Source organism: Boleophthalmus pectinirostris, unplaced genomic scaffold (genome assembly GCF_026225935.1).
Source record: "Boleophthalmus pectinirostris isolate CB_2022bp ecotype Guang Dong unplaced genomic scaffold, ASM2622593v1 HiC_scaffold_5, whole genome shotgun sequence".
NCBI classification, from domain to species: Eukaryota; Metazoa; Chordata; class Actinopteri; order Gobiiformes; family Gobiidae; genus Boleophthalmus; species Boleophthalmus pectinirostris.
In genome coordinates, this window is record NW_026571404.1 from 36,153,723 (window position 1) to 36,173,756 (window position 20,034).

The 20,034-nt window shown below is 38.4% G+C and overlaps 2 protein-coding genes across 2 annotated transcripts in view; both read left to right on the top strand.

The window, feature by feature from the left end:
* Positions 1-1,795: 1,795 nt before the first annotated feature.
* LOC110153152 (uncharacterized) lies at positions 1,796-4,089 on the top strand. The gene has a single exon (XM_020917024.2). It carries the CDS (start codon positions 1,907-1,909, stop codon positions 2,726-2,728), a length of 822 nt encoding a protein of 273 aa, XP_020772683.2. The 5' UTR covers positions 1,796-1,906; the 3' UTR covers positions 2,729-4,089.
* Positions 4,090-4,811: 722 nt separating this feature from the next.
* slc22a15 (solute carrier family 22 member 15) overlaps positions 4,812-20,034 on the top strand; it is a 55,539-nt gene continuing 40,316 nt past the window's right edge. Inside the window, exons 1-3 of the mRNA XM_020917017.2 lie at positions 4,812-5,097; positions 12,045-12,194; positions 12,920-13,052. Coding sequence (XP_020772676.2) covers positions 5,014-5,097; positions 12,045-12,194; positions 12,920-13,052 — 367 coding nt within the window. The 5' untranslated portion in view covers positions 4,812-5,013. The remainder of the gene's footprint in view (positions 5,098-12,044; positions 12,195-12,919; positions 13,053-20,034) is intronic.

A 20,034-nucleotide genomic window follows, 5' to 3' on the forward strand; every position in this document is an offset into this window, starting at 1 on the left:
CAGCTTTGACCAGAATGTTCCACACTATTCTGTCTCCATGGAAGTGATGTCTCTACCAGGTCAAATCTGTGGAGATGTGCCCGTCCCCAGACACGGTAATATACATGATTTTGAGGTATATTTGAGCACATTTTAATTGTTGAAGGAAAGAAAGATGAGTTTAAAGCCACTGGAACATTTCAGGCAAAGCGCATCTTCATTGAGTAACCAGAACTGAGAAATGTTGCATAATGCACTTTTAATAACTTTCAACTTGATGCTATTGTAGTCAGTGTTTGGGAGTAACAGATTGCATGTACCGGAGTTACGTAATCAGAGTATAAATTACGAGTAACTGTATTCAGTTACTGTTTCAATGAGTGGTAATCGGATTACAGTTACTTTGTTGAAATAAATGAATTACATGGCAATGTTCTCCTGTTTTCACATTTTGGGCTATATCCCATTTTTAACTTTTTTAAAATTTTGCTAATCCCACTCATTGCTGAAAACCCAAACAGAACGTAGCAATAAGAGTTGCGTAAACATGTTAATGTTGGTGGCGTCAGCCACAAAATGGACGAGGTCGTTAATAATCGTTGTTGTTAATAATCGTTGTTGTTAATAATCGTTGTTAATAATCTGATTCTGCATCAGTTTGAGTAAAAAAACATGAAATATTAGTGATTTTTACTGGGCTGGCACCTTTATGTTTGTAATGAAAGTGATTTATATATTTATTTTTTAATGTAATAAACTATATGACACCTACTAGTGGGGTGGAGATCATTTAAACCAGCAGTGATCTCGTATAGAAATCATTTCTCTATCAATAATTTTTATACGGTTCAGGAAAAACTGGGCTTGTGAAGATTTCCTAGTCTTTGCTACTTTACAGTAAACAGTGGCTTATTCATGGAGACTTGGGCTCAACAGACAATTTGAAGAGAACAAACAAGAATTTTCAGGATGTGGTTGTTACATTCATGTAGTTTTAAAAAACATGACAATGTCAAGTAATCCAGAGTATTCAGATTACATTACTCACCTTAATTTAATGGATTACGTTACAAACTACATTTTGGGGTCTGTAATCTGCAAGGGAATACATTTTAAAAGTAACCTTCCCAGCACTGATTGTAGTAAAGCTAAAGTTTAACTGTAGAGACTACTCATTTTGCTTCATTGCGTCATTGCATCATTTCGACACCAGGGGGCATGTATGATCAGACCATGGACGGATCTTGACTCATGCGCAACAGTGAAAACTTTCGGTTTCGTTTCTTTGGACCATCAGTGGTGCCAGATTGGGCTACTTTCAGCAAGTTTGGGCGGTTTTTGTTTTCACACCAATCAACGCGATACGCAGTAACGCGAGGACGTGATGAAAACGCTGTTCTACTTTTTACCATAGGTTTTATATAACATGTTTTCTCAATCCTGAAGTTTATAAAATGCCAGTAGATTACGTTAGAACATGTTTATTCAAATATTAGGCGAAATTACCTTTTTTTCTGTGATAAATGAAAGTACTGTTTTACATTTGTCAGTTATAAGAAAACATGTTCATGTTTTTAAAAAGCCTACAGATTAAATAGATTTTTCTGAGATAAATTAAAATTATATTCTACATTTAACACGATTTTTTCAATACTGGCAATGTTTTATTAAAAAAAAAAAAAAAGACCATCAATGGATTACATACGTTTATTTACAGATTAAATGTTTTCTGTTTGAAAAATGTTGGGCGGTTTTTTGCTGAAGAGGGCGGGTTTTCGAATGTGATTGAGCGTAAATTACGAAACCCAATCTGGCAACAATCCGCAACACTCCTTTACGCACTGCGTGAGGACGGGTGTGGTTTTGCTGCGCTGCTGACATGAACCTTGACTGTTTTAAGTAGGGGTTACGGTCTTTTTCGGGAGAAATGGAGCATGTTTTTATTATTGCACTCATTTTTTTGTTCGGTCCCCCTTTCGGTTGGGCCAAAATTGAAGATCGATATTTTAAAGTTGGTACAAAGATCGAGGTGCGGCCTCCTGGGGACAGCGCTACGAGCTTCACCCGTATCCTGTGGAAGCACAACGAGAATTTGGTGGCAGAATGGGCCACGGGTGAGGAAGTGGAGTTCTATTCCACTTACAAAGGCCGTACGACATTAGACACGGCTACTGGTCTTTTGACGATCAGCTCCACGACGGAAAAAGACGCCGGAACGTATAAGGTGGAAATCAACGACAAGCTGCTTGACGACTCATACAATGTCGTAAGTATCCAGGACGTACCGGTGCCCCATGTGTGGTCAAAGCCTGGCATGGGGGACGACCAGCGGATATTGAGCTGCGAAGGGGACGTGTCTAAGGCCGGACCCGTGGATTACTACTGGAAGATCGGGATAGACGAAAACGGGCCCTGGATCAAGACCACAACCGACAAGTACACGCTGATTAAAAACGAGACGACGACGCGCATTCAATTCATTTACTGCAAAATGGTCAACCCTATCGGAGAGAAGGAAAGTTCTCCTGAGAATAACCCTTACTATGATCCGGGGCCCCCTGTTGGAGCCATAGTAGGGGGATCAATGGTGTTTCTGACTCTAATTGTAATCATTGTGGTCGTGGGAGTTCTACAACGGGAGAAACTCAAGACTCTTCTTTGTCCCGGTGGAGATCAGAGAGTTGAAAACGGTCCCGGCGCACCAGCTGAAAACGTTAATCTCAAAACCACAGAAGACGGTGCAGGTTGAGGGTCCCAGGATGTCATGTTTTGTGGATCAGGCTCCTCATCCCATCTTAAGTCTGTTACACGTGGTGTTTGAGGAGAGCGCTTCATAGGAGAGAACAAAATGACATTGCTCATGAATAGATGGATTATGTATAGGCACTTACCATTTGCACTGGATTTTACTGAGCCTTACCCCACTGCCCAGCCATGACGTTAAAATTAGTTCTGTTAAAATAATGTAATAATAATAACTGGCATGCACAGAGGATGTATATTACGGTGGTATTAAAACAAACCACTACCCTGTTTGAAAGTAGATTTTTAAACATGACTAAAACTCTTAAAAGATGTAGGCTATGTGACCATTGGTTCAAAGGACATTGTTCGCCTACACGATCAGCCACCTTTTAGAATTTCACATTAAATGATCCATTGTATGTGTGTGTATATTTGTTTGTATTTGTGCGACAGGTAACTGCTCTCCTTGCACCTTTAGAGACAAGCCATTGAGGAGGGGGATCAGCCAGTGGTGGAGGAACAACTCTGTTTTGCTACTTAAGTAAAAGTACAGATACCAGAGCAAAAAAATAAATACTTGAGCACTAAAAGTATGTGAATTTTGTTCAACAGAAACAATATTTTTTTCTTGCTGTTTTTTTTTTGTATATTTGTGTTTGCTCAAACTACAAACATGCTAAAAAAAAAACCCTCAGCCGCTTCAGCAGGTCTCAAATAATCATGAAAACTACTTTTTACTTTTCAGACGTGTTCAAGAATGTAGTGGAGTAGAAAGTACAGATACATTGTCTCAAATGCAATGAAGTAAAAAGTAAAGAATCCACTTTAAAATGTACTTATCTACACATTTTAGGTATCTGTATTTTACTTACAGTACAGTATTTTACTACTTTTTAATTTGTAATGTTACACCACTGTGATCCGTGAGTGTAGGGCCTCTTTAATACGCTACTTTTAAATTGTGCAGTGTTTGATGAATGTTTAGTGCCAGAAAAAAGCGAGAGATGTAATTGGCTAATATATGAAGAGCTATATTAAATTCACATTCTGACCACTTGAATTGTTTAAGGTCAAATAAATCAAGCTGTGGCTCTGGGTGGGTTTAGGCAGTGGCTGATAAGGTAACTCTTCAGCTTTAATATTTGCAGCTGTAAATGGACTTTTTGTTTTAGGCTTTTTAAATGAATCATGTACGTAACAGTGGGTTTTCATGTTTGTCAATCCTCTGATGTATTTTAACATCCATTCACATCTTGATGATTTTTTACATCAGAAACAGGCATTTAAAAATCAAAATCCAAAATATTTATTTAAAATTTGAAAGTATGATGTGCCTTGGAATAAAAGAAGTGAATGCTGTTTTAACAGGTTGCAGTTGTCTTTTTTTTATCATTTGTGTTATTAGGTCTATGTTGTTTAAATGTGCAGTAACTAATATTTTAGTAGTTAAAAGAGATGTAATTGCTTTGGCTGTAATGTCACACAGTGCTAGTTAAACTGCTCTATCTCCATGGAGACAAGCAGGTGACTACAGCAAGTTACAGGTCAGATTTGAGTTAGGGATAAAACATCTATTTGTATCAGAAAAATAGCATAATGCATCTTTAATACTCCCAATGAAATAACTAGGTTTTGTTATTTGTTTACTGTTACTAATTATCACTTTGCTAACTCAGTGTGTGTTAATATTTACAAATTACTGTTTTAGGCCCACCAAATGGAATGCAGTGTTTACTATATCATCAATGCCTTGATTAGGAGGAGCACTAAGTGGATAATAATTTAAGTAAGTCCTGTGGATCATTGGACTTGGTGGCTTTTTGTGTAATTATTATTTATGAATTTGCAACTTTCACAATGCAGACTTTTTACATGTACATTGCTTATTTATGACTGTTCCTCAAATAGCAATTTTTTGGTGTTAGTCTACTATTTAATGTTACAGAGACTAACCTATTACAATGCTAACTTAGATAGACATTCAGAAGATATGAAGTCATCATGTAGAAAAAATGGTTTACACTTCACAGCTATGCCTTGTTAGGGTCAAGAGATGCCAAACGTGCAAACCAAATCAAGGGGTAAAAGCCATTTTAGTTTAGCTTCAAACCACTTTTGAGTTATTTATTTAGAGATTTTTTATTGCTCCATTCCATATGTGGGAAAAAAAAAGACGATTGCGGAAGTACGCAAGTGTTTACTCTTCCGCGCGTGCTGCTCTTTGGTGATGCTAACCCGGAGCGCCTCGGCTGCCCTGGCCCCTGCCCGCTGCCTCATGCCCGCCCTGGGATGGATCTAGAGGAGGCTTTGCTGGCTGTCGGCGAGTTCGGCCCGTACCAGAAGCAAGCCGTAGTCGTCCTGGTTTTGACCCAGGTGAGTGACAGCCTGGCCCCGCATCTGCTCCCGTCTGTGCACGAAGCTAACTCTGAGCTAACTTTCAATCCTGGCGCTAATGCTACGTGGCTCTGTTGACTCGACTTTACAGTGAGCGTTACAAACATTCTTAAACACGCACTGTGACTCTATTTAGTAAACTGATGAGATAATACAACTGGTTAAATGGGTTCTGAAGTGGGGGTGACAGAAAGATGTGTTAGAAGCAGCACTGGGCGGTATAAAATGGACTGTTATTAAGTGAGTTTTTTTTTTTTTACATCCGCTATAATAAAGCAGTAAGTAGCCCGGTGTAATAATAAAGTCTAATTGGATTCGTGCAAAATCAGCTTCTGTTTTGCACATTAACATTCTGGTTTATAAAGGTCCTAAATACATGCATAATACCTTTTGTAGGAGCTATTTGCCTATTTTGTTTATTATAAAATTAGTTTGTTATTTTTGATTGTCAAATAGTTTAGTAATTTAGTTAGTTATTTTTTTATAATACAGTTTTGTTATGTTAATATTATGTTTGTTAATTTGTTTTTATTTACCTTAGCACCTTTTCTGTGGGGCACCTAGGGGTTAAAAGAGGATCAGAGGGCACCTGAGTGGGCCTATGGTTTTTATCAGTCGACAGGAGAGGCAGCAAGTTGGCCTGTATGGAATGTACCCTTGTTGGTTGCCTGTAAAGATAGAATAAAGCTAGGAAAATGCAGCTCTAGATATGGACATTGATTTTGTTTTTTACTTCATTGCGTAAACCACATGCCCACTGTGCCCAAAAGTGATTATTTGAGTTATCTTTAGTAGGGATGTAACAATAACCTCATTGTATCGTAAAGAAACTGACAAAAACACTTTACTGTTGGCCTCTAGTTTCCGTCCGACTCCCCTAAAAAGAGGTTTGCCTACAAGTCAATTTTATCGATTAAGAAGAATTTGCCATTCCACTGAGGACTTTATTCAACAAGCCACTGACCTGAAAGTGAGATTCCAACAACGAGGGTACCCTATCTCTTGGGTTGATGATGCTTATGGGCAGGCTCTCCTTAAGTCACGGACAGATTTATTAAAAAAGAGCACCAAAAGGCAAAAACATTATTCCGTAACCTGCATCACCCAATATTCGACCATTCGACCCATACACCTGCAATTAAATCAGTTTTCCTGAAATATTGGCATATTTTGAAATCAGACCCGGAAATTTCAACCATCTTTAAAGATCCTCCACTCTTTGTTCACAAACGAGGCAAAAATCTTAGAGACTATCTGGTACGGGCCAATTTCACAAACAAAACTAAACTATCCTCCCAATCTCTATTGCACCCTCTACCCAATGGTAACTACCGATGCGGCAGCTGTGCTCAATGCAATAATACAGTAAAAACAGATCATTTTTACACCCTCACACTGGTAAAAAATATCCCATAAAAAGTGTTATCACATGTGCATCTACACATGTAGTCTACATGTTGAAATGTCCATGCGGCCTAGTGTACATTGGCAAGACCACAAGAAAACTTAAACAAAGAATAAGTGAACACAAGAGCTCCATCAGAAGAAACGACCGGGACTACCCTGTAGCAGTACATTTTAATGATCAGAGACATGATATTTGCTCTCTACGTTTCTGTGGCATTGAGCATGTCCCCCCTCCACCCAGAGGAGGGGACCATGACCGCATACTTAAACAAAGGGAAGCATTTTGGATTCACACTCTCCAAACTTTAGCTCCTAAAGGACTCAATGACGATTTTAATCTAAGCATCTTTTTGTAGACATTAGTTTACATCATTAGGACTCTCGCTTTGGGTGGGCTGTATATGGGCTACAGCTTAAGATTCATTGTGTATATATATAGATGTGTATATGGCACGACAACATTATTTTATAGTTGGGTGAATGTATACTATGTCTATATGTATCCATATATTCTTCTTACTTTTCTAATATTATTCTATGATTGTTATATGATGATTTCATTATTATTATTTGTATTATTATTACACTATATGTTGACTGTCTCAGTTTTTTGAATTATGGGGTTTTATGTGCACTGTTTCTTTATGACCTGTCACCCTTGGGTGCTTGCCACACCCTATTTAAGATGGCCACCTTAGCTCTCATTCTGTTTGCCTGACGAAGGCCTAGTGCTGAAACGTTGCACGGTTTGTCCTAATAAATTTCACAATTTGCAAGTAAGACGGTATGCGGGATTTTTCTGTATGTAACAATAACCGAAATATTGTGATACCGTATCGTCAAAGTTCTCACCATCACAATATATTGAATTACAAGTCTCTTTGCTTAAATTAAGAGTTACGGTGCAGTAATAGCTAAAAAAAAAAGACAGAGGGAACTACATAGACCATGATCCTTTACTTCATTTCAGCGCAGACTACAAGGAGAAATAACAGTTCTTCTAACCACTTTTAAGTCTTAGTTCTTTATATTAACTCTCGTCAAGGCATTTTCAGAGGAAAATGGAGCATATTAACAGTTTTGTTTGCCTCCACAAAATATCACAATAAGTATCGTGAAAATATCATACAGAGAGATCTTGATATCGTTACATCCCTAATCATGAGCCTCCCCTCCATATTGTTAGCTTTCCCGCGATATTGCAATAAATACCATATCGTGAGGTTCATACGGTGACCATATTGTATCGTGAGACTTGGATATCGTTACACCCCTAATGTTTGGTTCGGAGTTTGCTCATCGCTTTTGTTTGTTTTCGTTCACAAATAGCCACTACAACTCTCTTGGTAAAATCTTAAACTGTAGCAGCAGTGGGATTATATAGAGGAGACTTTCGAGCCAGAATACACACTGCTCCAATGGGAATGGACAAGATAAAACTGTTACGAGATTTATTTATTTTTTTAATAATTCAATAATTGTGTCATGAAAAATACATTACAAATATGAAGTAATTTTTTTGCATAGACACACGGTTCATGCTGCCATCGTAGTAAGAGCTAGTACAGCTGGAAAATCACTGAGGACAAAAAATATAATGCAGAGACAGATTTGGTTTGGCCTGCATGGGCTCACAGTGGAAATGAGCTGCTGCCACTTATTAAGACTGCACACCGGTGTGTAGTCACACCCACAGGTGAAAGTGGGTCACGGGGTCAATTAAGAACAGGCACAAATATTTAACACAAACAGCACAAAGAATACAAAGCAATACAATATAATCTAATACAGTAGGGGTCTGCTCCCTTCAGAGTAGCAGTTTTTCACTCCGCTACATTTTGTGAATGTAGTATTTTGCTAGAATAATAGTTAAATTGATTTGATAGATGTCATCAGAAGAAAATTTTGAGCAAGTGAATATAGATGCAAATCAGATCAAGCATCATCATCTGGCCACACCTCAATATGAGTCTTTCACCTTCTCAATTTGATATGTATGTAACTTGTATTTCTGTATAAATACTGAGAGCTCAAATGCTCTGGGGAGAGACATGGGGAGAGAGAGATGGGGGCAGACATGGGAGACATGTGAGATACTGCTGGGGGTGAGAGGCTGTTGGGCTTTGGCCGGAACAGGCCTAGGCCCTGTCCATATCTGCTGTAACAAAAATAAACCTTAGTCTGTATTCCAAAAACTCATCGGGCTTCGCAAATGGATTCATTATTTATCTTCAAGAGATATATCATTTTTTCCACGACAGTAATATTTGAAATTTTGATATTCTAACATCTTTGCCTAATATTCCTGTTAAATAATGTCTGTCCAAAATCTGTGATGTGTGAGTGTTTTGTTCCCTCATGTACACTTTCCTTGGACAAGAAAGGGCTAACTCTGAGTGATACACCTACGCATCAAGAGAGCTGTAGTTCCAAAAAGAAGAGCTACTATTACCGCAAAAACATCACACAAAATAGATTAAAACAAGGCAAAAATAATGAACTGGAATGTACAAATAAAATACATTTATTTATTACAAATGACTTGTCTTGGACCAAATCTTCTGTCTCATCACATCTTGTCACAGTTGTATCTCGCTCCACTTCCATTCTCCAATACTTGATTTCCTTAGGTATGTATAATAAATATAGAACAAAATCATTCTGGACTTCCAGGCAAATAAGAGAGCGAGGCGTGTTGTGACACTGGGTAAAAACGAAGAAAAAAACTATAAAAAATGTGAAGTAGCATATTTGTGTGTTTTGTGTGTTATGTTTGCCTGAGATGTCTACAGAGCGATCACAGTAAAAAATGGAACTGACTCTTGTGAGCTTTAATCCGTGATAGAATGTTGTTACCTCACCAAAAACATACCTGTGTTTTCTTTTGTTCACGCTTGTTTGAGTAACCCTCTCTTATTAGTCTGTCAATATCTTCAAAGCTCAAAATGCTCTGTTCCGCCTTGTGATAATTTTTCAAGTTAACAGCTACATTTTTACCTTGAATTCAGAAGAGACTTTAAATATTTTTTATAACAATTACAATACAATTATCTTAAATTAAGTTTAACCTCACTGTAATAGAAATTTATATTGTGGAAAGATTTCTCTCAATCTGTTTTTGTGTAAATGAATGTGATTTCTACCTGAGGCCAGCACAGGCAATATCATGTGTAAAGGCTCAGAAAACACAACCAACTCCACCCTCAGGAAACCCTTTGCTGTACTTCCTGTCCTCAAATAGCTCAGATCCTCTGGTGGGAGATGGAGAGAAGAGTTGACTGGAGAGAGGAGAGTCAGGAGAGGCTGTTGGTCTGTGGCCGGGGCAGACCTAGGCCCTGTCCATATCTCCTGTAACAAGAAGAACAAACCTTTGGCTGCATTCCAAGAACTCATCGGGTTTCACAAATGGATGAATTACTTATCATCAAGAGTTTCAACTTTCAACTTTCTTATTTTCCCAGGAGGAAACTGTTGTGCAGCAGTGTCAGACATACAATACAATTCAATAAACCACTTAACCACAGCCTAAGCTAGCACAACAATGCAGACATACATTCCCTTAAAAATAGGCAAAAAAGAACAGATGTAAACCACATTTCACCAGGACTGATCCAAGCTATAAGAGCATTCATTTTAGTTATAGCATTAGAAATAAAGGAAGTCCGAGCTCTCTGAGTTCTGACCCCCGGGCATTCTCAGACACGCCTGAAAGGAAGGAAATTAAACTCCTAAAAGAGCGAGTAGTCAGGGCTCTCCATTATGTGTTGGGCTTTGCAAATCACCCTTCTGTTGTAGATGTCCTGCAGCTGTAAACCGACAATTTTACCTGCCACTTTGATCAACCGAGCCAGATGATTTCTACAAGACATAGAGAGTGCACCGAACCAACAGACAATACAAAACCCAAGAATAGATTCAATAAAACTCTGATAAAAAAGGGTCATAAGAACATTTCTGATGTTAAAAGAATTCATTTTCCTTTCTGTTTGCTGCACTTTGTTGCAGATGGCATATTTTTTCCATAACATCACCAAGAGAAGAGCACCTGGGGGTTTGGGGGAGGTTGTCATGTTTGCTGAGGGCTGACAAATATTGACCTGAGGCTGGATCTGGCTCTCTACCCGTTGCCTGTTCTACCTTTTAGGCTTTACTCATCTGACAAGCCTCTTTGTTCTAGGGCTGTTTACTAACACTTTTTAAATGCACAGTTTAGGGTCATAGAGATACATGTTGCTACTAGTCAACTAATCGAAGCTCAGGGCATGTCTGTAGTTCACTGCAGCTCTACTGTACTTGTTATTCATTCACTCCACACTTCCTGTTGTAGCCACACCTACCAGAAACGAGGCTGCCAATCTGCCCCATCAGCCAACTCTGTACAAATTTGCATGTTTTTTCTCGTTCCCCTCAACCATGTTTTGTTAAAATAATCCCACACGCTGTCCCAGATTCTTTCAGGCAATCCAATTTTAACTTCTGTAAAAGATTTCGTACAGTTGTGTTCTTTAAGCTTTTATAAAATAATATGAAACATTATTGAAGGGCCTGTATTGTGTAAAATTGACTCCTTTGAGTTTTAAGCCATGTTATAATGTTGTTACTTCCTCAAAAACAGACCTGGAGCTGTGTTGTGTTTCATTCACATGTTTGAATAATCCTTTATTATCAGTCTGTCTATATCTCCAAAACTCAAAATGCTCTGTTCCACCTTGTGATGTCATGAAGTGGCAGTTTTCACATTAACAGCTCTTTTTACATTTTATGAAAACCTTTTAGAAATGGTTCTAGTTAAGGTGTATGGAGTTTGGAGATTTTTTTTTTTTTTCAAATATACAATGTAATATACAATGATATAAACAATAACATTGCTAGAAGCTTAAGAATTCATATTCACAGCATGTGCAATATCTGCATTATGCATTATACAAATGTAGAAAAATAAATACATTCACATTTTACATTTTAAATTCCATAGAAACTACTTTTCTTTTCATGGCTTTGGGATTTGTACAATAATTTAAAGAATTTATATAAGAGGACAAGAGGGACTGAAATATAATAAATTTGGCTTTCTGACTGAAAAATTTACAGCAATAATATGAATTTTTTATAGGATTAGGATAAAGTTCAACACTCTTTCACACTTTTTTTTTTTTTTTGCAGGAATATCGTTCTCAGAGACACCAAAAAGTACAGGTTTTACATTAAATTAGAGTTGTATCAAGCTTTTTATTCACAAACAAAAATATGTAGAAACAATAATAGTTAAAAACACATTCCCATGACATCACAAGGTGGAATAAAGTGTTTTTTATTTGAGAGATGAATTGAGCCTAAAAATGCAGAATTGCATGTGTTAAACATGTGTGAATGAAACAAAACACAGCTCCAGTTATGCTTGTGATGAGGAAAAAACATTAGAGCACAGACCAGAAAACTGTAATAATCTGCCTCACAAAAGTTACACCTTGTTCTCTTGTTTTTCCACATTCATTTATCACACATATATTCCATTCTAGGTGTATATGGCCTGCCAGTCTATGCTCATTGTTCTGGTGGGCACAACTCCCCCGTACCAGCTCAGACAGACGGACGGCACCTCCCCTGGCCCGGCGGAGAACAGCCCGCAAATCATCTTCACAGAGGACGTAGACAGCATAGTGACTGAGGTGAGAGCTCCTGTTCCTGTTTCAGTTGCTTGGATCTCAGACTGTTTTACATATGAAGTCAAAATTGCAAATCAAAAGCACATTTACATACACTACTGCCAGTCAAAAAAAAAAACAATGTCATGTAATTGAACTGTAAGGCGCACCGGTACAGTTTGCTCGTACCATTTATGTTAGAGGAAGACCTGTATTTTAAGTTTCATCTTGAGAATTAGTTTTTAAAGTTTAGTTTTTACCTGAAGTTTAGATTATTTGACATTTAAGGAATGAATTACAAAAAAAAAACCCAACACCTAAATATTAAGGTTTTATTTCAAATACTTAACTCAAGACCTAGCTCAGCCAATATTAACTTGTATTTAACCTTTTTTTGGTACAACAAAATAAATAATATAATGTAACAATGATATAATACTACTGATTAAGTAAATAATTAGACATAAGAAACTACTAAAGGTACAACAAGGCAACTAAATGAAATAATGAAACAGATTCTCCTTGTGTCTGTGGTGTGCACTTTTTGACATACGTTCAAAAATCGTTTAACTGAAACTGAGAAATCTTGTAGTGTGTGGCAGCCTTTAGTCAAATGAGTAGTCTAACCTGACATAAAACCCTCTCAGTGACACTCTACTATATTAATAAATGGAAATGACTACAGTACATGAACAAGTATGTCCGAAGTTATGATTGATGGTGTACTCTGTGTTTTTTGTGTTTTCCAGTGGTTTCTTATCAAACAGCAGGCATATAAAGTGAGTCTAGCTGGGTCCCTGTTCTTTGCTGGGCTCTTGCTCGGGAATGTAATCTTTGGACCGCTGTCAGATAAAGTGGGCAGGAGGCCAGTGTATTTGACAGGTAAATGAATGACCCAATCTCTTTATTTATACACTAAACTAAACTTGATTCTTGAAAGTGTCCACCTTTGGCAGATAGAACAGCTGAACACACTCGTGGCTTTTTCTTTTTACAATAGAAATCAAATATTGTTCAGAAAGTTCTTCCCAAGTCTATTGCAGAAGTTCCCATACATGAGTGGCACTTGTAGATTGCTTGACTTTCACTCTTCTGTCCAGTTCATCCCAATCCAGCTCGATGGGGTTTAAGTCTGGACACTGTGCTGGACACTCCATGTTTTCAAGCTTTACCATCTTGTTCTTTTTTCCTGAGGTAGTTTTTGGCAGAGCTTGGACTTGTTATGTGTTTTGTTATCTTTTATCTTTTTTTTTAACCCCTGGCTGTTCAGTTCTTACCTTTGTACCATTTAAAGTTTTTTGTTGGACTTGCACGACTTGAATTGCAATAAATAACTGGAAAAATTTAAGTGTTCTAAAACCTTTGAAAGTAGTGTATATGTGAGTATTTAGAGTTAGACTTAGACAAACTTTATTGATTCACAAAGGAAATGACTTGGACACAGTAGCTCACACATCACAGTATAATTTTGTAACAAAGAGTAAAAATATAAGTGGTAATAATAGATTCTAAATAAGTAGCAAACATAGCAAGAGACTGGTGTTAAATAAGGCATAATTATATAAATCTATATGTACAAGGAAAAATAAAATATTGGAATACAGTAATACAAATGTACCTCAGTTATATTTGTGCTCAACTTTTGACTGTGGCTTTAAAGGGATAGTTCGGATTTTTTGACATAAATCTGTATGGCATCCCCGTCATCAGTGTTGTGCATCCACACCGACTTACCCTCCGAAAGCGTCCGGTGAGCTGAGATACTGGCCCGTTTTGGTGCTGAGGAAAGTAGTTCGGCAAGTTGTGTGGGGACTGTATACTAAAGCGTTTTTCTTCTCAAAGCAATATTTGTTCAAAAGAGTGATACATTTGCATCACAAAACCATCGTCGCCAAAAAAGTCAGATCTCATAATCGCTTGGCGCTATTTTCTCTCCGTACGTACCACTGCGCGCGGCCGCCAGGTGACAGCCGCGAATGGATCCATCACTTTCTTCAGTTGTTCGGCAGTGTTTACATGCGCAGACCGCCGCCACGCGAGAGAGCTAACGAGAGAGCTAGAGCCATAAGTATATGAGCCTGGTTCACTTTGTTTACTGCTCGGAATGTTAGCGACAACACGTCTGATTATGACACCGACAATAAAGACTTTGCCTTTACCACAAACCCAAGGGGAGATCTTTGTGAACCTGAATATACTGATGCCGAATCTCACCAGATGGAGTTAGAACGAGCAGAGAGAGAGAGAGAAAAGACAGAGAAGTGGTACAAGTTGACGCTGGAGCCGTGAGAGGCCGAGTGAGCGACAATCACCATCACGTCATTTATAAACTCGTATACAGCGAACATAGAGCCTCCACTGTGACTGAAGCATGGACTACTAACAGAAACATAGAATCATTCACACATCCACGTAGCTGCTACCAATAGTGTACGTGACATTTATAATAGTAATAACAGTCGACTTATAAAGTTACGTTTTGTAGAAGCTTCACTGGTGATATGACACTGAGTGATTTACTGCACACAGAGTTACAGCTGATTCTTGAACCTGTTCTCTTGTAAACGTAGCGGCACTTCTTCGTTCTTACCTGGTTTGGTTTCCACATTGAAGCCAAAGTTTCCTCAGCGCAAAGTCCGTGACAGGAAAACAGTGAAATGTGCGTGGAGATTCAGCCAGATTTTTGTTGTTACAGCCTGGATAATCAAGAGTTCGCACCATTTTTTAGATATATTCATATGTATCTTAGACAAGCTCATATACTTATGGCTCTAGCTCTCTCGTTAGCTCTCTCGCGTGGCGGCGGTCTGCGCATGTAAACACTGCCGAACAACTGAAGAAAGTGATGGATCCATGCAGTGGTACGTACGGAGAGAAAATAGCGCCAAGCGATTATGAGATCTGACTTTTTTGGCGACGATGGTTTTGTGATGCAAATGTATCACTCTTTTGAACACATATTGCTTTGAGAAGAAAAACGCTTTAGTATACAGTCCCCACACAACTTGCCGAACTACTTTCCTCAGCACCAAAACGGGCCAGTATCTCGGCTCACCGGACGCTTTCAGGGGTAAGTCGGTGTGAATGCACAACACTGATGACGGGGATGCCATACAGATTTATGTCAAAAAATCCGAACTATCCCTTTAAGGACAGACCAGACCAACCCACCCAAGTATTAAAAAGGGATGTGAACATTACATATTAATCAAAGCAGGCTGTTGATACTTGGCAGATGATGTCATCAACGTTCCTGGGGGTATGATGCAAACTGCAGGCTCTGCTCTATCTGGGCGGCTTTATTAGACTTTAATCTGAGTTTTGTTTGAACACAATTAGACCTCAAAGAGCTGACTTAGATGAAACTACAACAGGTGAGCTAATCGGTCTGCTAAACAAGCCTCTCACAAATTAAATTACAGTCACAAGTTAGATTTTCAGTTAGTCACTCTTGCCTTTTTGTCAAAAATCAAACCCCTAAACATCACCATGAACACTCAAACTGAAAATGCTCCTGAAAATGTGCTGTTTCAATCTATTTTGTATTTTTCTTGGAGTTTTCAAACAATCTTAAAATGTTGACAGTGTTTGCTAATGTGTGCACTGTGTCACCATGGTAACTCCTAAACATTTCACCATTAGAGATTACTGCAAAGTATCAAATCATTTTCTGGTTTCAATTCAATTCAACTTTATTTATATAGCACATTTAAAACAACTTCAACTGACCAAAGTGCTTCACATACAAGTCAACAAAATAGAAGAAACAGTTACATATCAGATCCACTGTCCCACAGGTTGGCTGGTGTGATTCCAGCTCCCACAGATGAATGCTGTCGTTGTGTCCTTGCCCACAGTGTCTGCGTCTGAATGTGTGTGTGAATGTGTGTGTGAATGGGTGAGTGGTTCCTTGTTGTAAAGCACTTTGAGAGCCTTGAAGGTGGAAAAGCTCTATAGATTTACCATTAACATGTGAAAACTACAATAAAAACAGCAAGATAACCTGACTAGCTAGTACTAAATCCCAGAGAGAAGAGGTGAGTTTTCAGTCTAGTCTTAAACTGCGTTACAGACTGACATTATCTGACAGGAAGAGGAAGGTTGTTCCACAGTCTGGGCGCTGCCACAGAAAAGGCTTTATCACCCCTCATCTTGAGCCTAGTTTTGGGCACGACCAACTGGAGCTGGTCGGCTGATCTCAGGGCTCTGGGCGGAGTACAGGGCTGTAGTAACTCCCTCAAATAGACGGGACCCATAAAGTGTAAACATTTGAAAACAATTGATAGCATTTTAAATTACACCCTATATAAGCCAGTGCAGGTCACACAACACAGGTGTGATGTGTTCAAGTTTCTTAGTATTTGTCAGCACACGAGCTGCAGCGTTCTGGATGTGTCATAAGCACTGCAGGAGCCCTGGTCTAACCCTGCATACAGAGAATTGCAATAGTCCAGGCGTGATGTTATGAAAGCACGGATAGCTCTTTCAAACTCCGCCCGTGGGAGGTCGGGCTTTACTTTAGCAAGGAGCCTCAACTGAAAGAAGCTGGACTTAATCACAGTGCTAATGTCCTTGTCCAGTTTAAACATAAGGTCCACAATCACCCCAAGATTCCTCACTGCAGGGAGACAACAGTAGGACAGAGGACCAATGACGCTGTCCTGCCCAAGCAGTGGGTTAGTTTGCCCAAACACCACAATCTCGTTTTGTTTATGATTTAGGTTCTGGAAGTTAGCGCTCAACCAGGTCTGTACATCCCTGAGACAGTCCTGCAGAGCTTTGATCATGCTCTGGCTGTCAATTGCTCTGAATGTCACCTGCAAAACAGTGAAAAGTGACATTGTGCTTTCTAAAAACATCACCCGGGGGGGAATATACAAAGCAAAGAGGGCCGGTGCTAATGTAGAACTCTGGGGCACACCGTACTGTAAGGGGGACACAGAGGAGGAGAACTGTGCTAAGTTTACAGAAAAACTCCTGTCTGACAGATATGACCAGAACCATCAGAGCACTGTACCCTTAATGCCCACATGTGTCTTCAGGTGAAACAGAAAGATGCTGTGATCCACCATGTCAAACGCGGCTGTTAAGTCTAAAAGCAAAAGAACAGCGGATCACTGGTGCACAGTGATAATCAACCTTGTGTAGATCTTGATTTGTTCAGTGTAAATAGTTTTCCTTTATTAAAATGAACAAACAATCATGTCCATTGAAACTTCATATCTGATTCTATACTTTAAAGATATTAATTTAGAAAAATGGCTATGTGACACCCAGCTAAATTTACTTGAGGTCCACAAACTTAACGCTTGTCTGTACACTTGGGATGGGAAATGGCCTTTTTCCTCAAAAAATGCAGTTAACTTATTGCAAAATGTATCCACTTGAGTTATGTAATTGTTATTCTGTTTTATATCTAACTCTGAACAGCTCTGTATGAATTAAAGTACAAACAGTATAAGGCATTCTAGGCAGGCACATTGACAGAAATTTGTGGGCCTGTGGCAAGAAGCCTTAGGAAATAATCAAATTACATAAAATAAAAGTCCCCCACAGATGTCTGCTGCACCAATATCATGGGGTTGATGCGCGATCTGCAAATCTGTGTTGGATCTGCAAATGACAGTGATTAATATTAAAGTAGAATTAAGTTATTGTGTGAGTAATGTAATAATAATCATAATAATATTAAAATAGGAAGTGCTCTCTGCCTCTCTGCTGTTCTCCTGTGTCCCCCTCTGCTCCTGTCTGCTCCTGTCTGCTCCTGTCTGCTACTGTCTGCTCATGTCTCCTGCCTGCAACTCAGCATGCCTACATTTTTGGCCTGATCAAAGCACAGCGTGTGTTCCAGCTAAAATAATATTCAAAGACTGAAAAGAGAATGGTCTCTGAAGTACAAAATCCATTTTATTTTATGTCTCTCTTTTCAGACTTAAAAGTGGACTGTGTAACTTTTCTGACTTAGGGTCTCCCACGTGCTTGTTACCATAGAAATTATTGTTTTTCCTTGCATGTTGCACAGTATGACATTAAGCATCTATCCAACGTTTATTCAATTACAGGCGTTTTTACTGCTAAAAATACCTTGAAAAACGTGTTGTGAGTGGGCTTGCCTCTCCACAGATCTGACCTGTTACTTGCTTGAGCATTCCACCTGTCTGTCTCCATGGAGTTTAGTAAGTTTATCGTCACACTGTGGAACATTTCAGGCACAGCAATAATATCTCCATGGAAACAAGCAGGTGACGGACTCCCAACCAAAACTTTACACAATGCACCTTTTAAAAGAGATAAAAACATAAAAATGGCTGTCCTTGTGTGACCTTCAGGAAATAAAGGTTGCCAACTCCTGTTCCAGTGACTAAAAAGAAAACAATGGAAATCAGGAAGTCTGTCATCGGCTGCTTCTCATTGCTCTTTCCTCACTTTCTTCTCTTTGATTCCTCTCCTTGATCTGTCATATTAAGCAGTGTCCCTTAGAAAATCACTTAAGGAAGGAGTAAAAGTGAGGGAGGCGTCAGGCGCAGATATCAGAGAAAATAATCAAACTTTCTTGGTCTCAGTGAGGACTTTATTTCGATCATGGAGGAGGAAGCGTGGACAGACAAATGAGACCCAGCCCTTGTTATGTGCTGCTTTGTGGAAAAAAAAATCTCTAAATGGAATTTTTCTGACTAGCATTGAGTTTAGATTTGCTTTTTTTTTTTTTGTTTTGTTTTTTTTCTTCCTTTCTCTCTTTTCAATATAATAGAAAAAATCTGTATTTTATTTGGAAGATTAAGTTTAAGACAATGTTTGATCCTTAAACAATATTTACATATGTGTAAGTGTAATAATTGTCTTGGAAAATTAATAAACAAATAATATATAAAAGAGTTTAGATTTGCAACTCATATTTTAATATCAGTTCCATGCTATAAACACAAAGATAACATTGGCAAAGCGTGAAATCTGAACTGACAAACTAATACAAGAATCACATGTCACAACTGGTTTTGTATAGATCAAAACTACAGGGTTAGCAGTTTTTATGCAGAATAAAACAGGAGATTTTGAGATTATGGTACTTAAAAATTGCAGACTAATTTTGACTTTATTTAGTGGGATAAAACCTGTTGCAAATATAAATTATAGTTTTACACCTATCACGAATCAATTTGCGAAAAGAAAAGTAGTAAAAATGTGACAGATGACATCACACTGGGAGAATTCTACAAAAGTTTGGCATGATTTTCTGACACTTTAAACAATATTTCATCAAAATAAAGCTGTTTTCTTATAATTTTATTTCGCAAATCATAGTTTCTGTGACATGAGAGGAGTTTTTGCTCAGTGTACAAAATGGTTGCTAGGTAACAGTTATGGAATTCCTACTGTGATTCTCAATTTCTAAACAGGAAGTAAAATTTGATACCTGAAAAAATGCCAAATTCTGATTTAAAAAGTCACATTTTAAATATAAATGTCTTAATTGTGTAAAGTGAGAAGTCCAACCCCGCATAAAGGTGCACTGTGCTGTGTAACTTTTCGGTAGGGGGTCCATAAGTTACTTGTTTCTAGGGAGTTGTCATTGCTCTGCCTGGAATGTTTGGAATGTTCCACAATATGATATTAAGAAGCTCTACATTACATTTATGCAATTACAGATTTGTATCTTAAAAATGCCTAGAAAAAGAGGCATTCTGACTGTGAGCAGGGTCGCCTCTTCACAGCTCTGACCTGTACCTTGGTCTGGTTTGGTCTCCCTGAAGATAGAAAGGTTTAATACCATATTGTGACACATTCCAGACAAAGCAATACAACTCCATGGAGAAAAGCATCTGACTGACCCTCCACCAGAAAAGTTACGCAATGCACCTTTTAA

What these genes read in the sequence shown, in the direction of transcription:
- LOC110153152 (XM_020917024.2), top strand. Translation starts at nt 1,907, where the DNA reads ATGGAGCATGTTTTTATTATTGCACTCATTTTTTTGTTCGGTCCCCCT.